Source organism: Zosterops lateralis (assembly GCF_965231275.1).
Source record: "Zosterops lateralis genome assembly, chromosome: 12".
NCBI lineage: Eukaryota > Metazoa > Chordata > Aves > Passeriformes > Zosteropidae > Zosterops > Zosterops lateralis.
Genome location: NC_139772.1, coordinates 14,327,321 through 14,347,030, shown reverse-complemented (window position 1 = coordinate 14,347,030; position 19,710 = coordinate 14,327,321). Strand labels below are relative to the sequence as shown.

At 59.9% G+C, this 19,710-nt stretch overlaps 3 protein-coding genes across 8 annotated transcripts; 2 read left to right on the top strand and 1 right to left on the bottom strand.

Moving 5' to 3' along the window:
- Positions 1–1,806: 1,806 nt before the first annotated feature.
- On the top strand, positions 1,807–7,042 carry CCDC102A (coiled-coil domain containing 102A; the record flags this gene model as incomplete). The annotated part of the gene is made up of 8 exons (XM_083870387.1): positions 1,807–2,337; positions 3,437–3,639; positions 3,755–3,863; positions 4,107–4,223; positions 4,309–4,518; positions 4,770–4,940; positions 5,064–5,167; positions 6,200–7,042. 8 exons carry the CDS (start codon positions 1,807–1,809, stop codon positions 6,324–6,326), a joined length of 1,572 nt encoding a protein of 523 aa, XP_083726513.1. The 3' UTR covers positions 6,327–7,042.
- Positions 7,043–7,472: 430 nt separating this feature from the next.
- DOK4 (docking protein 4) lies at positions 7,473–12,909 on the top strand. Of its 6 annotated transcripts, none has more exons than XM_083869887.1 (9): positions 7,473–7,520; positions 8,584–8,790; positions 9,681–9,788; positions 10,072–10,186; positions 10,283–10,402; positions 10,497–10,686; positions 10,989–11,127; positions 11,214–11,337; positions 11,429–12,909. In XM_083869887.1, exons 2-9 carry the CDS (start codon positions 8,725–8,727, stop codon positions 11,551–11,553), a joined length of 987 nt encoding a protein of 328 aa, XP_083726013.1. In that variant the 5' UTR covers positions 7,473–7,520; positions 8,584–8,724; the 3' UTR covers positions 11,554–12,909. The 6 variants fall into 6 exon arrangements, with proteins under 6 accessions (XP_083726013.1, XP_083726012.1, XP_083726011.1 ...); XM_083869886.1 differs by lacking the exon at positions 7,473–7,520 and adding an exon at positions 7,543–7,590; XM_083869885.1 differs by lacking the exon at positions 7,473–7,520 and adding an exon at positions 7,581–7,629.
- Positions 12,910–14,094: 1,185 nt separating this feature from the next.
- POLR2C (RNA polymerase II subunit C) lies at positions 14,095–19,651 on the bottom strand. The gene is made up of 9 exons (XM_083870326.1): positions 19,539–19,651; positions 19,277–19,326; positions 18,957–19,025; positions 18,743–18,795; positions 18,508–18,636; positions 17,796–17,847; positions 17,162–17,330; positions 15,259–15,333; positions 14,095–14,610 (listed from the first exon to the last, which is right to left on the bottom strand). Exons 1-9 carry the CDS (start codon positions 19,622–19,624, stop codon positions 14,466–14,468), a joined length of 828 nt encoding a protein of 275 aa, XP_083726452.1. The 5' UTR covers positions 19,625–19,651; the 3' UTR covers positions 14,095–14,465.
- Between the last annotated feature and the right edge of the window lie 59 nt (positions 19,652–19,710).

Sequence of the window (19,710 nt, the reverse complement as noted above, 5' to 3'; positions counted from 1 at the left end):
GGAGCGGCCCCGGCCGTGCCCCGGGCAGGACACGCGGCGCGGGCCCGGAGCGGCCCCCGGGCGCGGGCGGGGGGCGGGAGCGGCGGCGGGGGCAGGAGGAGGAGGGGGAGGAGGAGGAGACTCGTCCGCAGCGCCCCGGCCCGCCCGGGCCGCCCGCTCCGCCGCGCCGACACCGCCGGGTGAGAGACCGGGCCGGGCCGGGCCGGGATGGGCCGGGACGGGCTGCAGGGGGCGCGGACGGGCGGGCGGCGGCACCGGGAAACTTGAGAGAAACTTTGGCCAGCGAGGGGCCGCTCCAGGCCGGGCCGGGCCGGGCCGCGGGGCGGGCGGGGCCGTGCAGAGCCGGGTGGGGCCGGGCCGAGCGGTGCCCCCGGGCCGGAGCGGGAGGAATTCCGGCGGGGCGGAGGAATGCGGGGCTCCCGCCGCCCGGGCCGCGGCGGGTGAGTGACACAGCCCGGAGCCAGTGCGGAGGCGCGGGGGGCGGGCGGGGCGATGACCCACGCGTGCTTCCCGAGGGTGTTCCGGGGGTGTCCGTGCTCCACACATGCTTCCCACGGATGTCCCATGGGTGCCCCGGGCCCACGCGGGCTCCCCGCGGGTGTCCCATGGGTGCCCCGGGCCCACGCGGGCTCCCCGCGGGTGTCCCATGGGTGCCCCGGGCCCAGGCGGGCTCCCCGTGGCGCTGCACGGTGGCCGGTTCTGTGCCTGTCCCCCCGTGGGGTTTGCGTGGGGACTTGTTGCACCATCCGCGCTCCCGTGGGCGCCGCCTCTGCCGGCTCCTGCCGATGCCTGGGATTCCTCCAGGAGCAGCCCGGAGAGCGCGGGCCTGGGCTTGCCGCTGAGTTTTAGCAAAACTTCACCGTTTCAGCAAATATCACCAGAAAAAAATTGGTTCTTTCTCCCTTGCAAAACCCAGAATTGCCATCGGCTTCTGTTCCCGCTGCTCCAGCACCGGCTCTTCCAGCCCAGCCGGATCTGGTAGCAGGTCCGGGCTGCACCGTCCCAAAAACCTGCCGGGGCTGCGGCCAGCCGCGGCCGGACCCTGTACTTATCCCATTAGGGCGCACAGCAGCCTCCCATTGAGGTTTCCTGGGGCGGTTTGCCAGCCTGGCCGCACCGGGATGTGAGATCCAGGCCGGGATGTGAGGTCCATGCCGGGATGGAGACACCCAGCACCGGCCCTTTGTTGCGGCACCACCGGAGAGCAGCAGGTCCCGCTGCCTGGACACGCGTCCCGCCGCCACGCCAGGCCAGTCCCGCAGCTCCCGCTCTCCTTCCGGAGCTGTTCCTGCTGTGCTGGCGCCGGATCCGGGCTGTGACCCTCCCTGGAGCTGCCGGGGTGCAGCTGAGTACCCCAGCTGCAGCACCGGGGATGTGTTGGAGGCTCACAGATGATGTCATCAGATGACATCATGCAGATGACATCATGCCCATAACATGTAGATGTTTTCCCTTCATTGCGGGCACTGGCAGAGGTGCCTGCAGAGACAGGCTGAGCCCGGGTGCCGGTGGCTGGGCTGTGGCCTGTGCTCCTCACTGCTGTCTTCGCTGGGGATGCGGCTGGGGCCGTCACTTGGTGCCTCCTGGGGACCTGGCTGGGGACACCGCCTGAGTCCTCCCTGAGGGCCTGGCTAGGCTCCATCCCAGGGATCTCATCGCTCAGTGTGCCGCTCCCCAAAACCAGGGCCCGCGCCCCTGCAGCCCCTTCCCTCCAGCCGCCTACCGCGGTCCCCAGCTGAGCCCCTCTGTCTCCTGCAGGTCGCTGGGTGCAGGACGGTGCCGGCCATGCCCTAGGGCAGCCCCGCCATGAGCCAGAGCGGGGCGTCGCGCCTGGCGGGCTCCCCGCCGCTGCCGGGGGGCTCTCTCCTGGCCCTGCTGGCCCCCGAGCCCTCCCCGTCCCCCCCCAGCGGGACACCCTCGCCCGGGCCCCCGCCGGCGCTGCTGGAAGGGGACTGGGAAGGGCGGGAGGAGCTGCGGCTGCGGGAGCTGGAGGAGGCGCGGGCGCGGGCGGCGCAGATGGAGAAGACGATGCGCTGGTGGTCGGACTGCACGGCCAACTGGCGGGAGAAGTGGAGCAAGGTGCGGGCCGAGCGCAACCGGGCGCGGGAGGAGGTGCGGCAGCTGCGGCACCGCCTGGAGGCCCTCACCAAGGAGCTGGCCAGCCTCCGCCGCGACCGGGACCGGGACCGGGACCGCGACCGGCCCGACGAGCGCCCGCCGCGGCCACCGGCACAAGCCGGCCCCGGCAGCCCGCCCGCCGACGGCGCAGAGGGGGACGCCGGCCCTGAGCAAGAGCCTGTGCGGGATGTGGGGACTGAGGTGCCCCAAAAGGCCAAGGTGGGAGTGCGGGGCTGCCCCAGGCTGGCAGGGGAACGGGGGAGCTCCTCATCCTTGTCTGCTACCCCTGTGCGCCCCCAAACCATCACTGCCTGTCCTGTAAAGGTGGGCACTGTGGGGGGATTGCTCTTGGGGCTGGATTGAGAGGTCTAGAGCCCTCTTGGATTAGTAGGGGGGGAGGGGGGGTGTCAGACACCTCCAAGCAGTATTTTGGGCTCAGACACCTCTTGGAGCAGCATAGGATGGGCAGACACCTCTTGGAGCAATACAGGGCAGTCAGATCCCTCTTGGAACAGCACTGGGGAGATCAGACTCCTCAGAACATGAGGAGATCCAGAGCCATCATTGCCCCATGCAGTGAGATCACCTTGGCGCTGGCACCAGTCCCTTTCCCGGGGCTTTCCCCTTGGAGGCACTAGCCAAAGATCACTGTGCTAGTACATGGGATGGTGGCATTGGCAGTGCTGGTGGCATCTCCCAGCTATAGCTTGACTGCCAGGGTGTCCATACAGGCTTCTGGCAGGGGTTTCTGCTGAGGGAAGGAGGAGGAGGAAGGAGGGGACACCAGAGCCATGTCAGGGATACTCCCAGCTGCTCCAGCTATCCCTCCTCTGCTGCTGTTAACTCTGTCACAGCACAGAAGTCACTTCTCAGGCTTCAGCCATGCTGTGACAGTTCAGTCCACCTGACAGCACAGCTGCCAAGTGACAAATCTGAGACTAATGTGAACATTCCCCATAGGCTCCACACTTGGTCCCCAGGGGCATCCTGTCCCCTGGAAACCCCTGTGGCTCATTTACTGTGTGCTTAGAGCACCTGGTAGAAGGTCACCCATATGGAGGCCTGGGTGAGATCAATGTCTTAAATTGGTTTTAAATTTTTTGATACCAAATTTCCAGCATGGCAGGGAGCCAGCAGCAGAGTGTGGTGATGTATGGGAGCTCCCCTGGGAGGGCAATTTCCTCTTCATCAGCCTTAGGGGATCCCTGGGGAACGGAGGGAGAGATGCTTTTGGTTATGGGGTGAGGGCTGGGTGCTGTAGGGGCTGGGAAGCCCTCTCACCCTGTCCCCCTGTGCTGGGCCACCCACGGTGCCACAGGAGCTGGAGCTGATGGAAAACATCTTGACGAGCAAGCAGGACGAGAGCTGGGAGCAGCGGGGCCCCCGGGCCTCCTTCAGCCGCCAGGAGCGCAGCCGCCTGCTCTGGGAGGACGTCAGCGTCGTGGAGGAGGATGCCACCAAAGTCACTGCCCTGAAGCTGAGGCTGGATGAGTCCCAAAAAGTGCTGCTCAAGGAGCGGGAGTGAGTGCTTGGGGCATCACCCTTGCAGGGTGCCAGCTGATACCAGCCTGGTCTCCACGGGGATGGCATGTCCCATGGGGTCCTACAGTCTGTCACTGTCATTGCCTCTCTCCAGGGACAAGCTGGCACTCAGCAAGAACATTGAGAAGCTGGAAGGCGAGCTCAGCCAGTGGAAGATCAAGTACGAGGAGCTCAACAAGAACAAGCAGGAGGTGATGAAGCAGGTGAGTGAGGTGTCTGGGGAGCAGAGCTGCCCTAGGGGGTGGCCTGTCCCTCAGAGGGTGGCACATCCTGATGGTCATGGCGGTCCACAACCACTTCCCCAACTCCACATTGCTTGTTAAGGGTCTTCATTAGTGCTATTGATGCAGTGGGTCCATCTGTAGAGGTTGGGTGGATGGGTGTGAGCAGGGCTCAGGTGGAAGGTGGGTGTTCACAGCCCCCTTTGGTGCCATGTCCCCCCACAGCTCAACATCCTGAAGGAGATTCATCAGGACGAGCTGGGGCGCATCTCCGAGGACCTGGAGGATGAGCTGGGAGCTCGCTCCAGCATGGACAAGAAACTGGCTGAACTGCGTGCAGAGGTGAGGCCAAACCCCAACGTGGGTGGCATAGGGAGCGGCAAGGGGGGTCCTGCTGCCCCCCAGCCACTCCATGCCCCTGTCCCAGATGGAGAGGCTGCAGGCAGAGAATGCAGCTGAGTGGGGCCGGCGGGAGCGGCTTGAGACGGAGAAGCTCAACCTGGAGAGGGAGAACAAGAAGCTGCGGGCACAGATCGAGGACCTGGAGGAGGTGTTGGCTCGCAAGCGGCGCCAGACAGCCAGTGCCCTGGACACTGACCTCAAAACCATCCAGGCTGAGCTCTTCGAGAAGAACAAGGTGCCATAGGGGTCCTGCTGTCCCCCACCACCACATCCCTGGGTGACTCTCTTGTGGGGGCTCAGCCTCCCCAAGGGCTCCCTCAAGGCCAAATTTTTCTACCACCCTTCAAGGGATGGTGGTGACCCCCTGCTTGCTCCATCAGGTCATGGGGGTGGGGCAGTAGGAGAAGTCCCTGGGGAGAGAGGAGGGGGCACCCGGTGGTGGGGGTGGCTCTCCCATGCTCAGCCCCCTCCCCATGCCCTCCACAGGAGCTGGCCGACCTGAAGCACATCCACACCAAGCTGAAGAAGCAGTACCAGGAGAAGATGGCCGAGCTGGCCCATGCCAATCGCCGCGTGGAACAGCACGAGGGAGAGGTGAAGAAGCTGCGCCTGAGGGTGGAGGAGCTGAAGAAGGAGCTGGCCCAAGCTGAGGATGAGGTGGGAAAGCTCGTGCTGGTGGAGAGGGTCAGGGAGCTGTTCTGCTCCCTACACAGCTACCAACAGCACCATCCCACCCATCCCATCCCATCCCATCCCATCCCATCCCATCCCATCCCACAGCTGGATGAGGCCCACAACCAGACGCGGAAGCTGCAGCGGTCGCTGGACGAGCAGACGGAGCAGAGCGAGAGCTTCCAGGTGCAGCTGGAGCACCTGCAGTCACGGTGAGCAGGGGCTGGGTGAGCTATGTAAGGACCAGCAAGGATGGGATGATGTTCTCCTTGCCACCATCCCTCAACCAGCGTCCACCTGGTTGAACCCTGGGCTAAGCATGGCCAAAGTGCCTCCTTCATCCTCAGAAGGGGCACAGCCATCCACTGAGCAGTCTTCATCCCACTTTGAGCTGGTTGGCATTCACCTCCCAGTTAAACCAGCACAAGGCTGCCCAAAGACCAGCACAGCCCAGTTTTATGCTGCTTAGGGTTGCACCCACTAGTACCCCTGGCCAGGGCAGGCTCTTAGCATCCCACACTGGTTTGGGGAGGTGGGAGCTGAGTTTTCTTGCCCTTAAAACTTTCCCTGGCTTTGCCTCTCCAGCAGTAAAGAGCTGAAATGGCTGTGGGATCGATGCTCTGGCTCCAGGAGGCGCTGGGGGGGTGTTTATAATCATCCTTTATTTTATTGGGACATCTGCATTAAATCATGGAAGCATAATGGAGGATTCATCGTTCCCCCCCCAGACTCCCTGTGTGCTCAACCCTAAATAATTCATGCTTTCCAGTAAAGTATAGTGGACTGGTTGGATCTCACTGGATCCTGGGCCTTCGGATTTTAAATTTGATTCATAAATTTTCCTTGATGAATTTTCATGCAAGAGCAAGTAAAGAGCTAAAACCACCACCAGGTTCCTGGGAACGAGGACTCCTGGGTTTTTTGGGGGTTTCTCAATTTAGGGGGATGACATCTCCCTTCTCTGCAGTCCTGTCAGGGTCTGTGTTGCCCAGCACAGTGATGTCCAGCCGTGGAAGGGTTTAGCCTGTGCCCCAGGCGTGCCAAGCACCATCCACAGCTCCCCAGTTCCTCAGAGTGTTGGCCCCAGGCTGCAGGGGCTCATCCTGCGCTCAGAGCGTAGTGAGGGCTGCAGGAAGGAATCTCTCTGGGGTGGGGTCATGCTGTAGGGGTGTAGGGGAATGGGCTCAGCCTCAGGGCCTCCCAGGGCCGTGCTGGCACCCCAGCCCAGCAGCTGTCCCCCACAGGCTGCGGCGGCAGCAGAGCGCCCCGCTGTTCAGCAAGATGCGCAGCGCCCGCTTCGGCCCCGACGACACTGGGGACGGCACCAGTGACCCCGACGAGGATGAGGACCTGCAGATACAGGTGCCCTAGAGCCCAGGGCCCGTGCCACCACTGGCCATCAGTCCTCTGCATTCAAGTGAATGTCACCACAGGACCCAGCTGTGCGGTGATCCTTCTGTAGACGGGGAAACTGAGGCACGGAGCAGTGGGGAGAAATTTTCCCAGGGGTGCTCCAAACCCCACTGCCTCTTGGACAGTACTGGATGCCCCTTCGGCCACTGGCGTCTCCTGGAACACTGATGTGGCCACCAAAGCCAGCTTCACTGAGCAGCCCAGGAGAAGGAGGCGCAGGCAGAGAGAGGCACCAAGCCTGGCAGCCACAAACTGCCCACTTCTTTTTATATATATTATATATATGTATGTATTTGTATATGATTTTTTTATTATAAATACAGAGCCCAAATGGGCCCAGGCTCTGGTGGTGGTGTGAGCTGCTGGTCTGTCCCCACACAGGGGCAAGGGTGGGAGGGGACACATGGGGAGAATCGGCATTTCTTCACCAGCCACACATGGGCCTGGATGTCACTCACCCACCTGGATGTCATCGCTGTCCCTGTGCCTGGAGACCAGCCCAGTGTGAGGGTGAAGCCTGTCCCTGTGCCTGTGCAGTGAAAGGTGTTCACACAGAGGTGCTCCCCTGGGGAGGTGCAGAGGTGCTGCCCCAGGGGTGCAGAGGTGCTGATCACCCCAGCACAGCCCCTTCAGCCCAGCCCCCCAGCACAGGGCCTTGGGGGCTTTGGAGGCGCTCAGACACAACCTTATTAAAAATTAATATTTCGGTGAGCTAATCCCCTCGCTCTGCCTTTTAATTGATTGGCTAAAAGCACAGCTCTTTGCTGCTCGTGGGGTTTTTTAATGCCCTTTTATTTCCAGCGATTATTCATATTTTTATGGTCCAACAAGTGAGGCCACGGGGGTGGGGGTGCCCGGGGGCAGTTTTAGTGAGAGGCCTGGAAACCAGTTTGGGGACACAGAGCGGGGATGAGGTGACACCTGAGCCGAGGGACAGACAGAGGCCGCTGCCGCCGCCCGCCAGTCGCTGCGGGGTGTTCACTCGGAAGCCTAACGATGGAAACCTCTTTCCAGGGCGGCCGGTTGTGGCTGTGGTTGGGCAGCCCGGGGGCGGAGGGGGGGTACCGGGGCGGGGCGGGGCGGGGCGGGGCCGGGCGGGGCCGGGGCTCGCAGGGCGCGGAGGCTCCGGCGGGTCCGCGCACCGGGAGGCCGGTAAGGCGGGGGGACCGCCGGGGGAGCGGGGACCGGCCCAGGGGGTGACACAGGACGGGGCTTCACCGAGGTTTGGGCTGACACGTGTCGGGGGCCAAACGGCCGGGAGGTGACAACGCCCGGAGAGACGTCCCGGTGGGAGAGCCGGGAGGGATGGCTCGGGGGGTGACAGGTGTGCGGCTGCCCAGGTGACAGGTCGGGGGTGGGGGCGGGAAGTGCCCCCCAGCATCTCTGAGCTCCCTTGGAGTGTTCATGTGCGTGGGCTGGGGGGATGGGGAATGGGCGATATTCCCCTCAGAGGAGCGCTGTCCCCGCTGTCCCCGCTGTCCCCGCTGTCCCCGGCCTCTCTCGAGACAGCGGGCGGTCCCCAGGGTGCTGTCCCAGTCGGATTCCCCTGGGTGCTGGGCTTTGGGGACCAGGGTGTCGCTGGCATGGAGGAACATCCCCGGGGATGGCCCTGTTCTGTTTCCCGGGTTACTGCCTTCTACCTGGGACTTCTTCACCTGGGAAAGGAGCCTGGTGCTCACCTGATCCCATCGATCGGGGCTGGGGGAACCAGCAGGGACCAGGCTGAGCGAGGCCGAGCTCATGGGGCTGGAGAGGGGCTGGGTTACACCGCGGGGTGCGAGGCTGGGAGCCGGGGTCCCTCTGGCACCCGGGGCCGGCCGAAACACCCGACACCGGGGCCGGCCCGGCCATTGCCACCGAGCCCCACCGGGGCCACCGGGGCCGTGCTGCCGCCCGAGCGAGCAGCCCGGGAGGAAGGAGGGGGAGTGCGAGAGGTGATGGAGACCTGTGGGCGAGGTCTGGTGTGGGTGTCCCCTCGGACACATGTTGGAGCTGGCGGCAGGGGACTGATCGCTTGTGTGTGCCGCCCCGGCTCCACCGCGCTGGCAGGGGTTAACACCGGACTGTTCCACTCGGATGGTTCAGGCAGCGAAGGGAGGAGGAAGAGGAGGAGGAGGAGGAGGAGGAGGGGAAGGAGGAGGAGGAGGACGACAAGGAGGAGGGGGAGGAGGACGAGGAAGATGTCACCCATCGATCTGTCATTTCTCTTTTCCAGCCAGCATGGGGGACGCTGCTAGCACCGAGCTGGGCCGGTGGTGACACAGGAGGGGTACGAGGAGGAGGATGGAGAGGGGGGGGCGAAGGTGAAGGCAGCCCCCCCCTCCCAAAATATCCCCTACCCTATCGAGCCATCGCCATGGCGACGAATTTTAACGACATCATCAAGCAGGGCTATGTGAGGATGAAGAGCAAGAAGCTGGGGGTGAGTGGGGATCTTGGGGAATGGGGAGATATGTGGGGGGGGGGGGGGACACCCGTGGATTTGGGGTGCCGGTTTCCCAGTAAGATGGCGTGGACAGGTCCCTCTTGGGGCATCCCGTGCCCCCGTTTAGGGGTTGAATTAGCAGCCTTCTGGGGGCTGTGGTGGCAGAGGAGCGGGGGATGGCAGGGACAGGCCACTTGTTGGTGCCCAAATCACCCAGCGGCCCCAGGGGTCCAGCTCCTGCACCGGCCGAATCCTGCACCGGGTAACACCCGTTCACCTGTCCCAGGTCACCCAGGGCTTGGGAGATGTCTGTGAGCCTTCCCTTCCCCCCGTGCCTCAGTTTCCCTGCACACACAGTTTGGCATCGGGGATGCCGCACACCGGGAGGGGCTGGAGCTGCTGGGTGCAGATTAGGGTGGTGTGGGAGTGCAGCATCCCTAGGTGGGGGGTCAGGGGGTTCGGTCGCCCACCTCCATGGTTTGGAGCCGGCAGCAACGAGCATGCTGGGTAATTTCATGCTAATTAGGGAGAACAAAGAGGGAGCGGGCTCGAGGGGAGGGGGGGACATGCCTGGGGACCGTGGCCCCTCCACCCTCAGAGGCAGGGGATGTATGCGAGGGGACGGCGGAATGCCAGAACAGCGGTCCCCTTGGGAGCTTTGTCTGTGTTCATTAATTAAGCTCTGTAATTAGCACTGGCGGGTGGTGGGGGCAGATGATGGCAGCCTCGGCATATCCCTATCCCCAGCATCCCCTCCTGTCCCCAGGCCAGCAAGGGCAGCAGAACCGGGCACGGGTCCTGGGGCTGGGGACAGGGGGACGTGGGGATGTGGTGGGGACAGGGACGGCCACCTGCACCGAGCAGCCGCCGCGCTCTCTGTCCGGCAGATCTACCGGCGGTGCTGGCTGGTCTTCCGCAAATCCTCCAGCAAAGGGCCCCAGCGCCTGGAGAAGTACCCGGATGAGAAGTCGGCGTGCCTGCGGGGGTGCCCCAAGGTGAGGGGGGGCGCTGGAGGGTGCTGGGGGGCTGCCCGCTGCCTGGGGACCCGTGCCAGAGCAGGTCCTTCCTTGCCCAAACTCGCTGGGTGGCTGTCACCCCATGGCGCTCCGAGGGGGATGCAGCTGGGTCTGGGTGCTGCAAGTGTCAGGGGCTGGGAGTAGCAGGGAACAGGGTCTGGGAGCAGCAGGGAACAGGGTCTGGGAGCAGCAGGGAACAGCGTCTGGGAGCAGCAGCTGGGGTCTGGGTGCAGCCCTCGGTGAGGCCCCAACTCCTCTGCAGGTCACCGAGATCAGCAATGTCAAGTGCATCACGCGGCTGCCCAAGGAGACCAAGAGACAGGCGGTGGCCATCGTTTTTACCGACGACTCCGCCCGGACCTTCACCTGCGACTCAGGTACGGGGCAGCGCCCAGGGGAGCCGGGCTGGGGGTGCTGGGTGGGGCACCCCGGCGTGGCCAGGGTCGCCCAGGGGCTGCCGTGGTGCCTTGCAGAGCTGGAGGCGGAGGAGTGGTACAAGACGCTGTCGGTGGAGTGCCTGGGCGCCCGCCTGAACGACATCAGCCTGGGGGAGCCCGACCTGCTGGCGCCCGGCGTGCAGTGCGAGCAGACGGGTGAGCGCGGCGGCGGGTGCTCGCCCGCGGCTCCGCCTCGCTGCACCCCCCGCAGATTATTTTATTTTATTTTTTTTTTTTTTTCCCTCTCCAGACCGGTTCAACGTGTTCCTCCTCCCCTGCCCCAACCTGGACGTTTATGGCGAGTGCAAGCTGCAGATCACCCACGAAAACATCTACCTCTGGGACACGCACAACCCCCGGGTGAAGCTGGTCTCCTGGCCCCTCTGCTCCCTGCGCCGCTACGGCCGCGACGCCACACGCTTCACCTTCGAGGCCGGACGGTGAGATGTCACCCTGCCAGGACAGGGATCACAGCTGTGTGCCTTCCTCCAGCTGGGTGCTCCAGGCGGTGGCACTGCTGGCATCACCACAGGGCAGGCCTGAGGCTGGGGTGATGGCCATGTACAGTGTACCCGTGGCAGGCGGGGCTTGGAGCTAGTTCTGGTCCCAGATCAACATCATGAAGGGGACGTAGGCACAGCTCTAACAGTATGGGAAGCTGCACCAGCTGCCATCCGGGGTGGGTTTTATCATCCCTTGGGGCTTGAAGACCTTGGTGACATCCTATGCCCTGTCCCCACAGGATGTGTGATGCAGGAGAAGGTCTCTACACCTTCCAGACGCAGGAGGGTGAGCAGATCTACCAGCGCGTGCACAGCGCCACATTGGCCATCGCTGAGCAGCACAAGAGGGTCCTGCTGGAGATGGAGAAGAACGTCAGGGTGAGCTCCAGCCCATGCTGAGGGGGGACACAGCTGGGGGAGACTCTGGGGGCCCTGTGTCACCCTCCTCCCCCCATCCACTGCAGCTGCTGAACAAGGGCACTGAGCACTTCTCCTACCCCTGCACCCCCACGACCATGCTGCCCCGCAGCGCCTACTGGCATCACATCACTGGCTCCCAGAACATGGCCGAGTCCTCCAGCTATGCTGGTGAGTGTCCTCACCCCACCCCAAGGAGATGCTGCTCCTCCAGCCCCCAGAGCTTTCCCCACCAGGTGAGCCCACCCTGTTTTGTCCCCAGGGGAGGCGTATGCAGGCGCCCAGGCCAGCTCGGACACCGACCTCCTCAACAGGTTCATCTTGCTGAAGCCAAAGTCCTCCAAATGCGACAAGCCTGAAAGCAAGGAGCCCACATCGTCCCCGTGAGCTGGTGTAGGGGGACTGTGGCAGGGGTCCCCTTTTTCTTCTCCAAGGGGTGCCAAGGACGCAGGCAGTCACCCCTCAGAATCTCCAGGAGATCGAGCTGGGGCACCTCGGTGCCAAGACCTTAGGAAGCAGGCACTGGCTCACGCCCTGGTCTGGCGTTAGTGGAGGTGATGGCTGGCTCAGCCTCAACTGACTTCAAATATATATTGAATATCCGTATTGTAAGAGATATTTCCTTCTCACATGAATGCAAATGTGGTGGCTGCTGAAGAGCCCTTGGGCAGATGCCCAGAGGTTTTTGACTCTGGGATCCAACTGGGAGGTGAAGAGAGGTGGGGGGCTCAAGAAATTTGGAGTTTTCTGCATGGCAGGAAGGCTGGAGCATCACTCTGCCGTGGCCACGGAGCAGCGTCAGAGGATGCAGCTGTGCCAGGCTGATGGTGCAGAGTCCCACCCCTCCATGAAAAGGCGGGTGCTCCTGAGGACACCCTGCCATCCCTGAGCTGATTTTTGCACTTCTTCAAGCTATTTAAACACTCGCTGTAGAATTGAGATGTCTCAGGAGAAACTGGTTTTCCTTCCAGGGGGGTTGGCTGGGGTGAGCAGCTGGACAGAGCCGAGCTCCCCAGCTTCTCCCACCCCAACACCCCTCACTCCTCCCACAGCTGTGTCCCCCTGCCATGCCCCTGGTTTATCTGCTGGTGGGCAACCATGGGACTGGTTTTGGCCAGTAGCATCTGTCTCTCAAGCGGCAGCTTTGTGGATATGAGAAACCCCAGGGCAGAGAAACCCATGCTGATGGGGAGAGAGCCACATTCCTCTGTGCATTCCCATAGCCCTCACTCCCTCCTCACCCACTGGGGGTGGAACTGGGCTTTATGTGCTGAACTTAAAAGCAATTGATTTTTTTCTAGTTCTCCTATTTATTGACCTCCTTTAGAAGGGCTATCTTTTTATTGCCGTGCAAACCTTGGTGTTTCTTTGGAGTCTTCTTTCTGTCTGGGTTGGATGCTTGGTGGTTTTATTTCTGCCCTTTAAAGCTCCAGGTCCATGCATTGGACACAGGGAGTGTAGTGATGTGGGAATCTGTGGTCTGTAAATACTGTGTTTCAGGGTGGTGTAGCTTGTGGCTGTGGGGACATGGGGACAGAGAAAGGCTGCTCCTTGCAGAATGACTGGGCACAGAGGGGCTCTGGAACCTAGCACTGCCCAGCAGTGTGTCCTCCCTGGGGTGAGAGGTGGAACTTGCTCTCTTTTCCTGGCTACACACCTCATCTGGAAAAGATTTAACATTTGTTACCAAAAACGTTTGGGGTTTGTTTTTTAAGGAGTTGCTCAATGAATAAACAACCCTTATCCACATCCACCCTTCCTGTTTGTCTGTTCCATCCAAGCGCGCTCGGGAAGCGCAAGTGGGAGTAGTGCCTGCCAGAGAGAAAAATGCTGATGGGGGGAGATTTCCTGAGGTTCCTGGCAGCATGCTTGGCTGAGGGCTTTGTTCTGCCTCCAGCCATGGCCAGGACATTTCAAGTGAAGCCCTAAAACCACTCAGAGAGGAAGAAGGGTGGAGCGAGCCACACTCCATCAAACAACCCTGAGTGGAACAGGATGCCAGCACCTCACTGTCACCTCACCTCCAGCTGCCCGTGCCTCTGGGGATGTGCCAGGCCAGTGGTGGCTCCATGTCTCCAGGTGAAGACCATTTCCCAGCTCTCCCAGAGCTGTGCCAGGTAAGCTCTTCATGCCATGACTGTCTGGCCTCAAGGTAAGACAGCCATGCCAGCCAGCACAGGGACAGGGACACTGGGAGCTGTGCTGCAGCCAGCTCTGCCATGGCAAGGAAATGGAAGCAGCAGCCTGGCTGCAGCAGCTTTTCCCTGGAGGGGAAGGCAATGCTGACATGGGCTGCTCTCCCCAGCCCAGCATGACCCTAGCACCACCCCCTGAACCATCCCCATCCACACCAGGAAAGAGCTGCAGGTCTCTCCAGGAAAGTGTCACCAAGAAGCTCATCCCAAGTCATGCTGGGCAGTGATGGAGGGGAAGAGGAGGGGTAACAAAGGCCACTGCTTTCAGCCACTGCCAGGGGGGTCAGGGCATGGGACCCGCACCAAACTCCAGCCCAGTACACACTGGGGGCTGTGGGCACAAAGAAAGGTATCAGCCAGGTGGCCAATACGTGCCACCCAGCTCCTCAGAAAAGGGTTATACAGCACAGGGATGGAGTCTGTTCCAGAGGATTCTTTAAGTACAGCTTTGTCTGCCTGGCCCAGCTGGGCTCCCCTGCAGCGCTGCCTTCTGCAGCATCTCGCCCACCCCAGCCTCAAACATCTGCTTTAAACACAACACTGGATCAATGAACGACGGGCTGCCTGCAGGAGGGGTGCTGCTCTCCTCAGGAGATAATGTCACAAGCAGCAATCAGCATCAGCAAGCAATGCTCCCTCCAAAGCAGATCTCATTAAGTTAATGTCTATTGGAGAGAAGTAAATGATGTGACATCTCCTCCAGCAGCCTTGGATGAGCTTTCAGGGATGACAGAAAAATTTGGGGTAAGGCTTTATTCAGCACAGTAAAGAATGGACATGTAAATAAGGTAGGGTTGTGTAACAAAGGTACACGTTTCCTAATCCCAAACACCACATGGCCAAAATCCAACACCAGAACCAAAACTTCAGGATCACTTGGAGACAAAGCCTGTCCCAGCTAAGATGCTCACTGACTGATTCCCTTCCTGGTTTACCCTACACATCACAATGGCTTTCCCTGGGAAGGAGGCCCAGGGAAGAGGTGTCATCAACCAAGTGCTGGGCCAGGAAGGGCAGAGGGAGATGATGGGGAGGTAAAAGCCTCTCCCCAGGTCTCAGCCAGGCATCACTCACAGCTCACAGTACTCCCTGACAAGGGCCACCTCAGTTGATAGTGAGGACATCACTCTGGATCTCGTGGCTCAGCTGTGTCTGGAGGTCACTCAGTTTCTTCTTGAGGCCGGACAGAGCAGACAGGACGATGGTCTCAGGGCGCAGGGAACCACAGGACTCCACATTGTAATAAAACCTGAGATTACAAGGCAGGGGGTGAAGTCACCATCACCTCTGCAAGGAGGTGCAAACCCAGACTGTACATCATTCCAGCCCATCCATACCCACAGCAGGGAAATCTGCCTGGAATCCCAACCATCACCATCATCATTCACCTCCCAAGCAGGCAACAGCCAGTGCTGCCCCTCTACAACCATCACACCAACACTCACAACTTCATGGGGTACAAGAGCACTTCTGAGATTGATTTCTGTTCAGCACCATGACCTGCGAGCCAGCAGCCCCAAGCCAGGGACTAAGGCTGGCTGAGGCACTTTTGCAGTGCAAGTAACACCAGCAATCAGAGCATGAGACACACAGGTGAATGAATACCTTAAGCCAGGGTATTTCCCCCACAGGCCTCACACCTCACTGAGTGTACACCACCCTACCATGGCAACACGAACTCAGGAAAACTGTCTAGTATCTCCCAGAGGGGAAAACCTGCCACATCTGGGTATATCACCACTTAATGCCAACTCCTGTCCTGCTTTTCAGGGAATGTCAGCTCCCTGGGCTGGCCATTTCAGCACAGTGTAGACACTCTTCTCTTAATGAGAGCCCATGAGGTGCATCCAGCCAGTCACCCCATCTTCCAGCTGCAGCATTGCATTCAGCTCCCTACCTCTCTGGCTTCCCATTGGGGTCATAGGGAGCCTGAGCATCCTCGTCGTCAATCTCCGAGTACTCACTCTTGGGCCTGGAATCAGAGAGCAGGAGAAGTGACACAGAGCCCTGCCCAAGCCTGGCCCCACAGAGCCCTGCCCCAACCTGGCCCCACAGAGCCCCTGCCCCAGCCTGGCTCCACAGAACCCAGGCAGTCAGTCTGGCCCCACAGAGCCCCTGCCCCAGCCTGGCCCCACAGAGCCCAGGCACTCAGTCTGGCCCCAGGGACTGAGCACTGGGGCTCACGTCCAGCACACAACAGGGTGGTTATCAACAAACATCAAGTCACAGAAACAAGCTCAGCCACACTTCGAGCTTTCTGTCTCCTCATTAACGTCACAGAGTCATCCAGCAGCACTGGAAGAAGGGGATCAGCCCTGCTCTGCCCAAGCTCAGCAAGCCCTGTACTGTGGCTCCATTCACCTACACTGGTACAATCTGGCAGGTGCTTACAGTGAAGGGATGTTGATTCCTGAAGGGACTGTGGAGCCTCCACAGCCTCCATGGAGCCTGGATGCTTTTATGGAGTAATGGACCTTGGGTTATCTTTTCTTTCTACTCCCCACTGGGCCAGGAAAGCACTGGAGTACTCCAGCACTCAGGTCTGTGAGGCAGTTGGCTTGGATCCAGCAGGAAAAAATCTCTTGTACAACAGACACCAGCTGCATCAGCAAGCTCCATCCTAATGTCCTGCACCTCCACTCCTCTCCCAAAATCACTGCAATACTTGTGCATCAGTTAGGCAAACACATCTTTCTGCCTGCTGCCTCTCTTGGGTTATAGAGCACCAAACCAGAGAGACTGTGTGGAACCACCTAATCCACGCAAGAAAACTCAAAGCCTTGAGCTGTCTGAGAAGCCAGCACAGAAAATCCTGTACCCACCAAGGTCTCCTGCTGGCCTTCCTCTGCCCCAGCAATGCCCAGAAACACTGATCCCAGCACCCTGCAATCAGCTGCCTGAAATAAAACTGTATTTCTCAAACAAACCCTCTGCCTGTACAAACCCCTGAGAGAGATGAAGTGTTAATTGAGGTGGGATTTCTTGTTATTTGCAGAACCACCCATGACCAAAACAGTGCAGAGGTTTCTGTGACCCTGACAGCTGTTTGGAGAGTCCAGCTGCATGCCAGTGCTCTGCCAACAGACTCAAAAAGCAACTAGCATGAAAAACGAAACCAAAAATCACAGCTAGCCTTGGACAGCAAAAGCCTTTGTCTCTATATTATCTTCACACAGAATCAGATGAACTTGAAAAGACAGACATATCATCAAAAACTGGCAGCTCCAATATCAATCCTCTTTTGGGATTTTTCCAACTTTTACATATATTTTGCCTAGCACTTCTCAAAAACTGTTTCCTGGTGCCCTGTCTGTTGTATGTCACACCAGGTTTCTGAGCCTGCCACTGATCAATGTTTACAGCAGCATATCCACTACCCTGCCCAGTCCCTGCTCTCAGGGACTTGCTCTTGCAACCCAACCTTCCACTCTCTGCTCTCATAGCAACTTCTTTCATCTCACACGGACCTGTTCTTTCCTCAGACCTTATGACAAAACACTCACACAGAATGGAAAAAAAAATCAGCAACAAGTGATGAAAAATAGCATCAAAGTGAGGCAAACCAGCAGTGACAGTATGTAAGGGAGCACAACAGATGACTACAAACAGTCCACCTTGTGTGCAGCTGCAAACAAGTGACTGGCCTCAGTACTCAACCTCAGGAGCAGAGTCTGCACAGGCGGATGTGGCAGGTGCACTCCTCATCACTTACTGACCCAAATTACCCCCAGGGCTGAAGTGTAAGCTGTTGCCTGCTGGAGACCCTTTCCCAGCCCCTGCAGACAGACAGCAGGACATACCACTCCTCTGGTTTGGGGTACACGGTGTGCCTGAGCGCGTTGTCGGGGTCGTACTCGAAGGCCACGCCGGCGGTGGGGTTCCACTTGGCGTGTTCCTTGCCAAAGCCCTTCTTGGCGTAGGCCCGGAGCCGCAGCTCCTGCCCCTTCCGCAGCTTCACGATCAGGATGTCTGCAAAAGCACACGCCTGTCTGAGAGGGCTGCAGGGGAGAAATGAGTGTGCAGGATCTCACTGCAGCAAAGGCAGGTTGTTGGTGCTCAGGAAGATGTCACCAGCATTCAGGGTTTGCCTGGATTCGTAGAGGGGCTCAGGTGTGTCCCCAGAACAGTAAAAAGGAGCTGCACAGGCCCTTAAGGAACAGCCAACAACACACCATTGCACCTCCCTGCTGTCTCTAAGCTCCCACAAGGAGAGAGAGAAGCACCCTCTGACACAGGACTTCAGTTCTGGAACAATCTGAGTGGCATTAAGACAAAATGCTGCCCCACTCATACAGTGACACCAGCTGCTCAGAGGTGTCATATTTACAGCTGCCTTACAGTTGCACAGCTAGTAAAGGAAGAATGAGTTCAAGGAACCTGAGAGAAAGGTTAATTTCCTCCTACAGTTCTTATTCCCAGTGATCCACCACTCACCATCCTGCTCCACGTAGTCATTGGGGTCATTGTCTCTGCTCCGAGATGTCACCTGCAGCAGCCCAACAAAACCAGGCAAATTTAGGGACAAGATCAGCTTGGATGAGTGCTCCAGCACAGCACATCCTCTTGCTTCCCAAAGTCACTCCCACAACTGCTATAGATGACACACAGAACTCAGAGCACCTCAGCCAAAGGCAAGTCACACACTGCAGACTCCAGCTGGGCTTTACCCAGGCACACACTGTCACCAGGCAGCAGGAGCAGCCCAGGGTGTGGTGACATCTGGATCTGTACTAGAACATTCTCTGTAAGCCCCTTTGCCTCTGTCCCACTTCAGCATCACCACCCCTCCCCAAGACCACTGCACAGGAGCTGTTTGGCAGCACTGCCCTGGCCCAGGCTCCTCACATTTTGCCAGGCTGACAGCCAAGAACCAGCAAGCCAGAGGCCTCAGGGCAATCAAGGAGTTTGGGACTCGGGGTGCAGGATGAGGCCACACTGCTTTGCACCCCAGCAGACAGCAAGTGAAGGCCAACAGGGCAGAGACCAGGAGGGCACTGGCACACACGCTGCTTCTACAGATATTCCTGCTTTGCTCTCCCACTACGGTTTAAGTGGAGCTTTAGGAAATGTGAAACATGCTCAGAGTGTCTGCACTCCATGTGTCACCACCCCTCCTGAGCAGGAGGCAGGGCAGGGTGGCACTGACCGGGATGACACGGGGGTTGTTGGAGATGAGGTCCCGGGAAGTGACGTGCCGCGTCTGGTCCTCGTTGCAGCGAACGTCCAGCGTGAACTCCACGGAGCACTCAGGGCAGAACTCATCACACGTGCAGTCCTGGCACACACACGAGTTCCTCATGCAGGAAACTGCCAGAGCTTCCCATCAGACCAAACACTCACCACCCCCAAAATGAATCCCCACAGCATTTCCCTTGACTCACCCTGGAATATTGCATCTTATCCACAATGTCATCGCTGGTGAGTGGGATGAGACCTGTGAGGAGCAGGAGAGAAACACCTGAATGAGACCACAAGGGCCCCTAACACTCCTGCAAACAGAAGAGGAGGAACAGCACCTGACAAAGGTGCTTCAGCATCTCTGGACTGATTTTACCCACAACACACCTTTCCCTTCCTCCCCACCACAGCACTCACCCAGCCTGTGTGCAATGAATTCATCGTGGAGCACAGAGGAGTTGGCATCGATCTGGACCCAGTCAATGGCTGCACAGAAGAGAAAGGCACAAACTGAGAAATACTCGTGTGGGGATAAGCCAGCTGTGAGGGCACAGAGAACATCACAGAGACTGCAGAGACACATTGAGGCAGCATCTGCAGGGCACAGTACTGGCTGAACACAGGTAAGGAGAGCCAAAAGCAGAGGGGAGGTGTGGAAGAACACAGAGGGGAAGTGATGGGAGCCACACGGAGGGCAGCCCAAGGGCCTGCGACCACAGGCAAACGAAAGGCCTCACCTATGATGGGGACTTCTGCGATGAACACTCTTCGAATGGAATTTGCCACCCTGAGGGAGGGAAACACCCGTGTTTAGGGCATGAGGGAGTGTGAGGCTGCGGGCCCGCAGAAACACTGGCCGAGGCTGCTGCGGGGCTTTGCCTCAGAGACCCTGCCCGGCCGCGGCAGCAGCGCCTGCGGGGAGGCCGGGCCCATGGAGCCGCCCCCGGGGCCTCCCGCGGCCGCTTCACCCTCGGGCCCGCCCGCCCCGGCGGTGCTCACGCCAGGTCCGTGTTCTCTATGATGAACTTGACGTTCTCATCCGTCAGCTCGGTGATGCGCACGGTGGGCTGGTTGGCGTACGGCATCGCTGCCCGGCCCCAGCCCCGCTCCCGGCCCCGCTCCCGATCCCGGCCCCGCTCCCGCCGCCCGCAGCGCCCGCCCGGTCCGTCCC

Coding starts and splice junctions, on each gene's coding strand:
- POLR2C (XM_083870326.1), bottom strand. CDS start 19,624: ATGCCGTACGCCAACCAGCCCACCGTGCGCATCACCGAGCTGACGGAT. Junction 19,026..19,276: donor CGCAGAAGTCCCCATCATAG/GTGAGGCCTTTC, acceptor TCTTCTGTGCAG/CCATTGACTGGGTCCAGATC. Junction 17,848..18,507: donor ACAACCCCCGTGTCATCCCG/GTCAGTGCCACC, acceptor GGGCTGCTGCAG/GTGACATCTCGGAGCAGAGA.
- DOK4 (XM_083869887.1), top strand. CDS start 8,725: ATGGCGACGAATTTTAACGACATCATCAAGCAGGGCTATGTGAGGATG. Junction 10,687..10,988: donor TTCACCTTCGAGGCCGGACG/GTGAGATGTCAC, acceptor CTGTCCCCACAG/GATGTGTGATGCAGGAGAAG. Junction 11,128..11,213: donor AGATGGAGAAGAACGTCAGG/GTGAGCTCCAGC, acceptor CATCCACTGCAG/CTGCTGAACAAGGGCACTGA.